The following is a 12640-nucleotide window of genomic DNA, read 5'->3' on the forward strand; positions in this document are numbered from 1 at the left end:
ATTTTTTTTTATTTCGATCACCTTAAATTTTTGTATTCTCAAAAAAAAAATATAAATAATAATTGAGAGGTTGAAAATACAGTACTACAGTAATACTTAATAATATAGTAATACAGTACAGCTGTATAATATGGTATTAGATCTGTGCTTATTCAAAATTTCAAAGAGCTAAATGCTAATACAATTACAAATCTGCGCACGCGATAAATTTTATATAGTTAATGCATAAATAAATCATTGATTAAGCTAATGTATGCTTAGCAATTGCAAATGTTGAATTATGTTTCGCATCAAGTCTAGCTTGCTATAAAGGCTACTTTAGTATAAATATAGCTCGATGAAAACCTACTCAATGCTTACATATCCTACTAATATTTTAAATGCGAAAGTTTGTTAGGATGTGTGTGTGTGTGTGTATGTGTGTGTTTGCTACTCTTTCACGCAAATACTACTGAACCGATTACAATGAAAGGAGAATGCCCATGAAAGTATGGACCACAGTATAGTGTTGCGTCAATGCCAGAGTGGTTTTGGAGGGTTCTTCGATATTCAAAAGATTTTTACCAATACATTTTTTTGTGATAAAAACAAGGGTTTTCAAGATATTGAGAAAAATGTGAATTAACCTCAAAACTTAAATAAACCCGATTTAGTTAGGTTTATGTGTGATTTAGGTAGTATTTTATCGTCTGAAGGCTATTTTTCGTTTAACATAATATTTAATCTATGCGTAGAGCTTATGCTTTCAGACAAAGTCTATCTGTTCATCGGCTAGTGTAGGTAGGCACCAGAAATCTTCCGGGACGGATTTCAAGAAAACCTAAATATATATTTAAAAAATGCCAATAGAGTTTTTATTCGGTTTACATATTGTTGTTGTTGTTTGAATCATTTTTTCACTACATATTCGAAGAAAGAAACAAATAAGAAATAACTGGTTACCTTCCAAGCTATCTTACAAGCTATGTCATAATAATATTTTTTTATATATATTTATATTATTTTACTTCACTATATATGTTAAAACAACCTATAGTTTATAAACAATACCTTACAGAGTGATTTTATGTTAATTCATTTTTATGTAATTCAATGAAAACAATATTAGCTATTTACCATAGTAAATGTCATAATAGTTACCGCTTGGTTACCGTGGTAACCAGTAATGGATACTAAATCTATGGTAACGGATCTAAACAATTACATGTCTTATTAGATTTTACAAAACATTCCCTGGTCAAAATATATTTTCCGATAGTAAGAAGGCCTCTAAATTGCCGAGATTTTTTTAAATAGTATTTTTATCTTGATGCATGAGAAAAAACCTGTACCAAAAATGTAAACGGTAATGGACACTAAATCTATAATAACGGATCTAAACAATTAACTGTCTTATTAGATTTTACAAAACATTCCCTGTTCAAAATATATTTTTCGATGGTAAGAAGGCCTCTAAATTGCCGAGATTTTTTTTCATATATTGTTGTCTTGATGCATGAGAAAAACCAGTACCAAAAATGGGCATTCTCCTTTAGCACACATATAGAGGGTAACTTGGATTGACACATAAGATAGGTTTTATCCCGGAAATCCCACGGGAACGCGAACTATGCGGGTTTTTCTTTAAAAACGCAGGCGAAGCCGGAGCGGAAAGCTAGTACATACTTTAAAGTTGGGAAATTGTAACAAACTTGTCAGTCCATCTTTTTTTCTTTTTTGAAGTTATACTTCTTATGGCGTGATGGAGAAAAATGATGAGAGTGAATTTTAACGATGCGCGCGCACACCGACACCTAAATTTAACAGCATGAAGTTAGTTCTAGGTAGTATGAAAATTGATAACAATGTTCAAGTTGTATATTCTGGTATTTTTTCCATACGCCAAAGAAGTATAACTTCTAACGCGTGTACATAAGTACACACACAGTTTCTTCAAATGCGTACACAGAAGCTATATATAATGTTTTATAATATGTATACTGTACTAAATTACATCCAAATCTTTCAAAGCGAAGCGAAGACATAACAAACAGAAGTTTCGCATTTAAAATATTATACTAGGAAGTAAAGTGACCGACTTTATATCTTCTTCGGACTTAATTATATTAATAACTATATCTTACATAATTTTATAGAAAGGTTACAATTACATACATACATAATTTTAACATTAATAATGTTATACATATTATTTTACTAATTGCTTGCCCCTTCTTCGCGGGAGGCTAACATTAATAGAGACGTGATAAAAAATAATACTCGGTAGAGACAGCATTGTACTGTTAATTAATTATCAAAATCGATAAACTACAGGCTTTTGAGCAAATTCGTTTGTTTGTTTCGTACAAACAAAAAACAATCTTTGCTGTTTACAAGAATATAACAATTTAAATATATTAAAAACTAGCAAACCGGGTGAACACCTTTTCGCCACCAGAGACACCTTTTCTTTGCTATAAACGGTAAACCTCACGGAGCCCGAGACCTTTCCAACGAATGCAAAACCGTAGAAATCGGTTGGTGCGTTCTGGAGTTATAGCGTCAGGAAGGAAAACCCGTAACCCTTTTTATATAATAGATTAAATTTCAAAAATAAAAAAAATATAAAAATTAAATTTCAAAATATTGTTACAATTACGTTTATAATATCACCACCTATCACAGTATCTAAATGTACCTATACCTCAATTATTAGAACAAAGATGCACTTGAAATATCTTCAACGTTATATTTCTGTCTTGTATTTTTTTTTATTCATTGCACAGCGGCCGGGGCAGAGCAACGCGTAAATAGATCAATGGACGAAATCGATTCCGTACATTTAGGATTTACTATTAAATATGTTTGAATTGCTGGAATTGTAAAACTCGAATTAGGTTGTGATTTAATTTATTAGATCAATAGATGGTTTGTCAACTCGGTTCTATTTCAATTTCTTTCTATCTATCCATTTTAGAAGGATAATAATAATTTATCTGACTAGGTACATATTATATTAGGGGATGATGGAAACTTCAGCAAAAGATTTAATAAAAAAAGTTTGGATAAAAAGCATAAAATAATTAATAATTTCGTAAAAAATCAACTACTGGATTGCTAACAACACGACATGTAGTGAATCAACAGGGTCCAAACCGACCTGTCGAGTCACAAGAATGCTAACTACACTTATCCAATTAAACTAATTTAACCTCGCAATATAGCAGTTCAACCAGCTTCACTTTTACCACCTGATGGGCTTTATCAAAACCTGAGTCAACTGATACAGAAGTGGGTCATCTTCTCGATAAAAAAAATTATGTTACCTCCGTCGTCCATGTATCGCGAAGATACATGTAGGTACATATTATTATTTTCCTATCCTAAACACTTTCGTCGATGTTAAATCGTCGGTAAGAATCTTTAGAGTGCACAGGTCGTAGGAATTTCGACCTCCAAGCTCTGAATATTTCTACATTTTTTTGGGATTTTATAATGTCAGAGGAGAAGAGTCCGGCAACCATTGTATTCAGTAGCATTTACACATGCGTAAATTATATTTTTTCTTACGTAGCCGATGTGTCTTCACGGAAGATTATTTATAGCCGTTCCTATTCCATAAATGAAAAGGTGCACGTATATCAGGGCAGTAGAACGTATGAATGAAATGTTTACAGTAAATGCTCGCTATCAAATGTTTGAAAATCTGTGAATACTGCAAACCATCATTCGTGATATCCCATTCTGTTTACCATGACCTATTTGAGAGTGCCAACAGATCCATGACTAACGGAAAAAATTACTTCTAAGTAGTTTTGTGGAATTATGTTAAAAGTTTCTAGCTTTGATTTATAAATTGGATTATCCGCAACAATAGTTTTAAGAAATGGTCTTCAGTAATGCTAATTTATCATTATTTTTCCCTCCACTCCAATTTCTTCAGATTGTTTAAAATTACTACGTCTGATATTCTTCTAAAAGCGTGAGTACCAATAACACACACTACAAGCATCACACGAGCTGATTAAAACCAAATTCATCCACCATGCATACTGCATTACGAATTATAATTCTCGAGAGCGGCCGTCAGCAGGTAACTAACATCACAATTAATTACCATACTCTTGAACCACTCGAAGTATCATCAATTACATGCAGATAGATAATATTGATCTTGGTCATTGAGTGGTCGGATGAATGGGATTGAGTGCTTGTGCAATATTGAAGTCTGAATGTCTATACAGGAATGATAAGATGGATAAAATATAAGTGGGTGACTTTGGTTCGTCTAGACCTTAGGCTCTAGATTCTAGAATTATTAAGTTGGTACCATAGACCAAGATATCCAAAAGATATCTGAGAGATTTACGATGCTAAAAAAAATACGTGTGGCACTCGAGGACTGCCGCGGTAAAGCTATTGCCACAGACTAATGGAGTGGGGGGTGTTAGGTTTTTTTCGTTACGGAATTTTTACTTTCGGTCGCCGCGCTCAAAGTCTGTGGTAAAAGCTGTGTAATAGCTTAAAAATATTGGAATTTGAAAAAATTTTGCTAACATTTTGCGAGTTACGAGGGTCAGCTAGTATGTGTATATAATATTTTTGGCAAAAAAAAAACAGCATCATATTCAAATGCAAATTACAAGAATCCTAGTCATTTCATTAATTACCGTATACACTTTAAAAATGTTTATTTAACGAAAAGCATACTTGAAGATCATAATAATTCTAAATCTAAATAGTACACGGCCATCATAAGACAATCTTATCAGTTATCACTTATCAATGTAGATTTGCAATAGCAGTAGATAAGCTCAGTTTACGCAAAACTGTGATAATGAGTGAAATGCGAAATAATTCGTAACAAATAAGTATAATATTAGTTTTATGTGTTTATTTTAAATTATTTTGTTCAACAAAATGGTAAGGATTTATGGTTATCTAGTGAGGATATTGAGGACAAATAGCATTAGGTATACTAATGTACTGTAACTAAAGATAATTATATTCTGTTCCATTTAGAACTCATTAAAATTGATAAATATGTATTTTATGCGTTAGTCAATTCTATATTTAATTTAGATGATACACAAATTTTTATTTAACATAGTTTTCAATAACTATTGTACTTTATAAAATATGAATTTTAAATTTTACATTTGTTTAACATATAAAATACAGACTGCCCGGGGAATAAAAGCATTGACTAAAAATTTTTATCTAACAAATCATCCCTTCTGGCTAATTTTTGAAATAAACACCTCTTATTTGAACTGGCGCCTTTAACTATACAGTGCTACAGTTTAAACCACGTAAGAGTAACAGAAAGACCAACACACATTGGTATTTAGAAAATAAGTATGAACATACCTCTAGCTATCTAATAAAGTGCCACAAATTCGCATTTATATCATAAGAATAGACACTGTACATACCTCTCTGGCTATCTGGTCAAGCGCTTGCTCCTCCGCCGTGGCCTTCGTCTGCGTACGTTGGCGCCGCGACGGGTCCATCGTAGCTGTCGCTTCACCTTCTGTAAGTTTATTATAAGATGAGTAAGATACTGAGAAACTGTATAGCTTCACTGTCTGTAAGTTAAATATAAGATTGAGATACTGAGAAACCATATAAGTATTTATATTAATTGAATTATTAGTATTGTTGTAAAGGGGTAGTGTGTAGTTAGTTTCTAATGACTCTTTATATTGAACAGATATGCTTTCTGTAGTAACTAATTATTATATATGGTGATTATAACAGGCCCTAAACTTTCAACAAACTATATCATCTATATATCATCTTTTCTCAATCTTTTTGTTTGCCTGTCTACCTGTTTTGATGTGAATTAATAAAACAATTGCCATAACTTGGAATGTAACTTGGTACAGACTACAGATGGAGCTTCCTTATGGTAACATTTTTAAATGGATCAATTAGTTTTGTAATAAACCAAGAACCAAAATTCAAATCATTCCTCTTTATAATATTCGATAATATTATACTGTTAAGTAATATTCAACTCTACGCACAATAACATACAGTTGAATATGACTAAACTACATCTAAATAAGAATGAGGACTAAATACCTCATCAGTACAAACAGTGATCTCCCAAAAAGGGCAGACACATACGGACAGCATTTTTACAGCCTCACATGTAATGGTAAAAGTGATTTGTGCCTGCCACATACGTTTGTGGCAAGGCTATCTACATAACACTTAGCATGAGTACAAAGTACATTAAAACATTTTCTATTTGATAAAACACAAAATATAAACTTAAATTAGTAAATTCACTAGACAACTAGGATGCATAATATTTTAAATGCAAGTCCGTGCTCTTATCAGTAAATTTAGATTACTACAAAAAATAAGATACAAAATATTGCATAAAAGAATATTTATCATTTCTACAGGACTAAAAACACATATTATTTTGATATCACAGAATTATAATAGCAATTAATTCTGACCTATTTTTTTAACAACTATTTTAATATTCCATTCTTATTAGGGATTAAATGTACTATATGAAGCTTAACGAAACTTTACATTTAAAAGTAAAGTATATAGATGGATCTTGACAATTTAAACAAAGTGAATTTTGTAAATAAAATGTAATATGGTATAATGGTGTGTTGTGTTAAAGATGTATCATTTTATTGTATGAAAATTCAATTATTAGTAATAGGAGAACTGTTTTATAGACTTAATTTTAAAACTATGTCAAATAATTCTCCACACATTACAATTATTGGAGATTTTATGTGTTGTTGTATATCTAGGCTGTAGCTTTTTGTATAAATTGGACATTTTCCATCGGACACTTTTTGTATAATTGGTTCTTACTTCTTCTACAGCCCATAACTTGAAACTGATAAGATATATGTACAGATTGTTGTTAGTTTACAACTAGCTAACTTACTATTCCCCAGAGCCATCAATTAGGAGCTTTTCCTGGCCAATTACTTCTGTACAAAGATAAAACTGACAATAAAATGCAAGTCTTTTCAATCACTTTGTATCCTTTGCTCACAAGGTGTCTTATTTACATATTTGTCTTCAACAAGTCACTATAACCTAGAGGATGCTGTATGCTTATCCCGCATGGATGTTTTTAGTAAACCGTATCAGAATTGTGTTAGCAGGAAAACGGGTGGGCACAAAGCCAACACATTTTTAATGGCAGTCACAAAATACAATGACATCATACTTACAGGACAGTTTACTGATGTAAACACATCACTACAATGACCAATCGAGTATTTATATCACACAATTAAGTACACATACACCTTATAGTTATCCTTATTGTAAACAATTTCTAAACATTTGGCTATACGCAAATTTTTTGACGAAATACGTATTCACCAAAATCACTGCCTGCACGAATCACTTAAATTGTGTTTTTTATGTTTATTATATAACGATAACAAGCGGTTTTGGCACTTTGTTATAATATTGTTTATTCATAAAATATACTTGTAACTGGGAGCGTCTTTACAATTAAATTCCACAGTTAAAAATTGTAGCACGAAATTTGTGACAGGCATGCCATTTTTTCTTAATATCTGCCATTCCAAACCGTTGCGTTCAAGATTTGACTGACAGTTATAATTGGTTACGTTCATCTTTCCGGTGCTATGGCAGGAGGAGGTTGGCATAAGGCTATTTAAAAAAAAATGCAATTTTTTATAATTTTTTAGAAAATATTTACAGTTTTACATAAGAAACGATAACTTTACTAGAAAATCATCAAAAGCTGTACAATCCACAATAAGTTGTTCTTTCATAGGTATTATTTATTTACTGAATCTGCTCAAAAATTTGGAAAGAGAAAATACGATGTAATGATTTCCTTTACTCTACAATTACCTATATTTCCACTGAACTTCTGTCTCCAATACAAGCAAATTTTGAAATAATAGCTAATAGCTTTGCTATTACTCTGATATAAAAGCTACAAAACCAGCGAGTTTCATCAAATTCCGTCTGGCAGTTTTGACGTGATTGTAGACAAATATCCATACATAATACTAGTGGTCCGCCCCGGCTTCGCCCGTGGTATCTACATGTTTAAACTATCCTATCTCTCAAGTTGGATCGAACTGCACATGGTGTGCGAATTTTATTATAATCGGTTAAGTGGTTTAGGAGTCTATTGAGGACAAACATTGTGACACGAGATTTATATATATGTCTCATCTCAATTTCATCCATTGGAGTAATATGCGAGTAATCAAAGACTAAACAAGACGTTCCCATCAAGCATCATCAGCTCATTCTTATTCTTCTATTAAAATGACAAAAATGTATGAAAATTAATGTCAATTAATTAAAATATGCTATCCGAAACATCACCAGATCAAACAGGTATCATAAATAAAAAACCATCAAACTATTAAAAATTTATTACATGCGTACAATAAATATTACACTACTTATTCACTCTTAGATTTAGGTGAGTCGTCCTTATAGTACAGGAATACAAAAGAGAAGAGGAACACTCCAATCATCATGGAGAATGCGCTCACATAGTAGGGGTAGGCACTGGGTATGAACCTCTCGTATTGCGTGTGTTGTAGCGGGCGGACAGACACCTGGAATGAAGAAATTATAAGTGTTGCAAGTTTTTTAATATGTATTTACTATTTTTTTAAATAGTATGATGACAATAGTATGATGTATAGTAAATTAAATTTCTAGTAGGCGCAGATTAGGCGCAAAACGCAATATCATAAATATAATGAAGTCACATTTAATTCATTTATGTTTTGTGTTTCATCAAGAATTTTTTGTTAAAGTTAAGTTAAGTTTGTTAAAGTAAAAGAAAACAATTATAACTAGTACCTTTGTAATTTGCCGTTTTTTGTCACACAATTTTACTATTATCGGTGTGCCTTGTAATTGGCGTTTTTATATGTAATTAGTATAATTTATCTTATCAACAGCTGTAAGGTACCTTTTATGAATAAAATAAAATAAAATAAATAAAAATAATTTAATAAATATAATTTTGACGACGCGGTTGGCGCAGTGGTAAAGTCTCTGCCTACTGAGCCGACAGTCCCGGGTTCGATCCCCGGTCAGGGCAAATATTTGTGTGATGAACTCAATTATTTGTTCTTGGGTCTGGGTGTTATTATCTATATATGTATTTATTAAATATTATGTTTATCGTCGCCTAGTACCCACAACACAAGCCTTAATTGAGCTTACTGTGGGACTAGGTCGATTTGTGTAATAATGTCCTATAATATTTATTTATTTATAATATTGCAGGTAGGTTAAGAGTGTAATTAAAAAAAATTTTCATTAGAATAATTGCATTAGCTTGCTATTTTATACTGTATCTATTGTAAAAAAAGAAGAAGAGAAACTTCTTTGGCAAGATTCAAAGATACGAAAATCCTCGCCTTTCTCCATGACGCGACGATTTTGCCATGATGCCAAAATGCCAAATTTTACTCTCAACGCGGCCAAAGAAGATTCACTTAAAAAAACTGTATTCTAAAACAAAACTAGTTCTCATTTACATACCTGAGTAGAATGATAAAGCCTTGTGTATCCGATCCTATCGTAATCAACCTTGAACTGGTATACTCCCCACACATCAGGAACCTTGAAGATAGCCTCGTACACTCCATTGGGCTTCTTCTTGAGCGTGGTGCGGATGAAGGGATCAATGCGAACGAACTCTAGTTGCACGTCGTTAGCTTCGAATGGCTGCCATTTGCCGTTCTTGAGTTCTTCTATTTCGATTCTGTATACCTGTGGGACAGTTTATTGATATTAAATTAGGTTTGCTAGGTTTGATGAGATTTCTTAAGGAATGGTTTACTGAAAAAGAGATACAAAAAAATAATAATTTAATAACAATTAAACATGTACTAGAGAAGGTAAAATACACTAACAATCTTTAAATTAAGAGTTTGTTTGTTTCTTTGAACACACTAATCTCACGAACTAGGTAATCGCCAGATTGCAAAAATTCTTTCACCATTGGATATGTACGCAAACAATAACATGCTATAAGCTAGGCCACGAGCATAGTCAAGGCAGATTGCTAATCACTACATACCACAGTGTCCATAATGGTGTACGTGTTGGACGACTCGCTGTCCCCCTGGCGGTGATGCTGTACACGCCCCACGCGCAACTGCCCTCGTTCGCCAAAGGCCCATTGGCTCAAGTGAATAGCCAGCTCTTTGTTACCAGACGCGTCAGACTTTAGTTTGTCACCCTGGAAGTTATTAAATCAGCATGTTATATGATTTTTCGTAATAAAATTCACAGATGTAATATTTACTTTTATAAATATTTAGAATAAAGAGACTGCAGATAATCTAGAAATCATTGTAATTGTAAGTAAAATTTAAAATTTAACCACAAATTTAACGACATAAATTTAACCATACTACACAAAAAAATCTTATTGGTTTGAAAACTGAAAAAAAAATATAACACCTATGAAATTTCTTTATTGAATAACCGAACTGTTAACACACAGATTTGCAAAATATAAACCTACAAATAACAAAGAGAATTTCATTTGAATAAAGAAAAGATTACTTACATGGACCTTAGATACAGGGGCATTAAAAGCTTCATCGGAGAAGAAGAACAGTGAACCACTGAATACAATGCGAGCATTATTTCTGGCTTGCAGAGCGGCTATGAGGACCGTCTTGCGGCCAACGGCGTGAGGGTATTCTTTAACCTTTAATTAAAAATAAATTATTTGAATCTGAATTTAAGGCACTAAAGATTATATGACTTTATTTAATTTTACATTATTACAGAAATCGCTTATAAGAAATTCTGAATTGAATAACGGATACATTATCAGTTACTACTGATAACCCACATATCTATTTATAACATGTTTAATTTTATTATATTTGTCACTGCATGGGAAAAGACACAATTTATTCTTTCTTTTATTATTACATGGTATACAAACAACAACTGAATTTGAAATTTAACATACTTTCTTATAAGTAATTTTAGACATATATAACACTAGCAGTCCGCCCCTGGCTTCGCCCGTGGTACATATTTCGTAATAAAAGGTAGCCTATGTTCTTTCTCAGGGTCTAAAGATTGTCTGTGCCAAATTTCATCAAAATCGCCTGAGAGGTTTAAATGGAATAGCGTAACAGACAGACAATCAGAGTTACTTTTGCATTTATATTATGTAGGGATTATCATTTAGTATTTAGCTTTAAGAATACAAAAATATAATACCTGGCTCTTAGGATTATAGCTGTAAGCAGTGCTGTCTGCACTCAATATGGGCATAACTAAGCTGTTGTCTTTATCCAGAATCAATCCTGTACCCTCAAATAGTAAGGGCTTGATATTCTGAGGTCCAACAATGGTTGGCGCATTAATTAAGTTCTTGGGCGACACTACAATTCTTGTATGGTCTCCATCATCTAGTGCGTCAAAGTTGAAGTGATCTATCACTGCTGCTGACTCTTCATCCATCTATAAAATTTATATTTTTATTTAAAGTTGTTGTTAATTGTTATATAACCAAAAACATTATAAAAATAATAATTGGTTCCTGGGGTAAAGTAAAACGGATTATTTCAATGACAAAATTATTGATTGCCTTTTTGTTATATCTATTACGAAAACTGAAATTGTCATAGAAATCTCCATCTTAGTAGGAAGGAGATCAGACCATCCAAATATATTTATTCAACATGCTTTAAGTTTTAACTCTTTACACTGTGCTGTTTAAAGAGTTATAAGTAAAAACAAGTTCCCGATTTATATTCACCAATGTTACTTACTTCAAAACCGCATTCTGAGGCAATTTCCCTGTATACATCGCTAGCGGCCGAGTTACCAGCAATAAGCACATTGCCTCCATCATCTATGAACTTTGTGATAGCATCAGTATCGATTTGACCACCAAACTCCACCACACTGGGCGAAAACACGACCAAATTCTTGTACAAATATTCGCCATACTTCGAGAGAACAAGGTTAGCGTCGTCGGCCAACTTAAATGTGAGAGTGTAGCCTCGTTCTGTGAAATAACAATTTATTAATGAGCTAAATGTTAACTTTCAATGTTAAAACGTCGAGGTATATGAAAGCGGGGAACCATGGAAGATAATTGACAAAAACTGTACCGGCATCGGTGTATTACCTTGCAAAGATTTGAAAAATTGTGAATGAGTTTCTCTTACGTTAAGATTATCGACAAGCACTAATGTTTCTTGATAGGCAAACGCTATAGAGCAGCATGTTAAAATCCCTAATATAATAGAAAACTTCATTTTGTTGAAATTTTACGATAAAAATATATAAACTGGCCTCTGACGTATGACGTGTCTCGCAGGCCGACTCGATGTTGCCAGCCATATTCAAAATATTAAAGTTTTTTTTAATACAAAACAAACCTCTGATACAAGGTATTTAGTCTTTAATAACAAAACATGGTTCTTTTAAAAAGTAAATAGTAAGAATATGTACATATAATATACATACCCCTATTTCCTAATTTATCTTGATATCAAAATTAAATATTTTATTTTTAATTAATAATAAAACACACATTTTATATCTGTACTTTATAATATACTCTTTGCTTTTTAGCTCTGCTTTTTAGTAATTAATGTTATAATCTGTGGTACATGTTTTTGAT

At 32.2% G+C, this 12640-nt stretch overlaps 2 protein-coding genes across 3 annotated transcripts in view; both read right to left on the reverse strand.

The window, feature by feature from the left end:
• Positions 1-7570, reverse strand: part of LOC123691514 (leucine-rich repeat flightless-interacting protein 2) — a 56067-nt gene extending 48497 nt beyond the window's left edge. The window contains exons 1-2 of one of the 2 annotated variants that reach the window (XM_045635966.1): positions 7197-7570; positions 5415-5512 (exon numbers count right to left, since the gene is read on the reverse strand). In XM_045635966.1, coding sequence (XP_045491922.1) covers positions 5415-5492 — 78 coding nt within the window. In that variant the 5' untranslated portion in view covers positions 5493-5512; positions 7197-7570. Of the gene's footprint in view, positions 1-5414; positions 5513-6904; positions 7129-7196 lie in introns of those variants that run through there. The other variant, XM_045635965.1, reaches the window with a different exon arrangement.
• An 805-nt stretch (positions 7571-8375) lies between these two features.
• On the reverse strand, positions 8376-12338 carry LOC123691404 (dolichyl-diphosphooligosaccharide--protein glycosyltransferase 48 kDa subunit). The gene is made up of 7 exons (XM_045635780.1): positions 12143-12338; positions 11781-12019; positions 11227-11469; positions 10556-10699; positions 10061-10222; positions 9520-9750; positions 8376-8579 (listed from the first exon to the last, which is right to left on the reverse strand). Exons 1-7 carry the CDS (start codon positions 12270-12272, stop codon positions 8421-8423), a joined length of 1308 nt encoding a protein of 435 aa, XP_045491736.1. The 5' UTR covers positions 12273-12338; the 3' UTR covers positions 8376-8420.
• Between the last annotated feature and the right edge of the window lie 302 nt (positions 12339-12640).

This window comes from Colias croceus, chromosome 4 (genome assembly GCF_905220415.1).
Source record: "Colias croceus chromosome 4, ilColCroc2.1".
NCBI classification, from domain to species: Eukaryota; Metazoa; Arthropoda; class Insecta; order Lepidoptera; family Pieridae; genus Colias; species Colias croceus.

Excerpts from the sequence above, each read along its gene's own strand:
- LOC123691404 (XM_045635780.1), bottom strand. The coding sequence starts at position 12,272 with ATGAAGTTTTCTATTATATTAGGGATTTTAACATGCTGCTCTATAGCG. Across the intron at positions 10,223-10,555 it reads CCCCTGTATCTAAGGTCCAT|GGTGACAAACTAAAGTCTGA; the intron begins GTAAGTAATCTT and ends AATAACTTCCAG. Across the intron at positions 9,751-10,060 it reads ACACCATTATGGACACTGTG|GTATACAGAATCGAAATAGA; the intron begins GTATGTAGTGAT and ends ACTGTCCCACAG.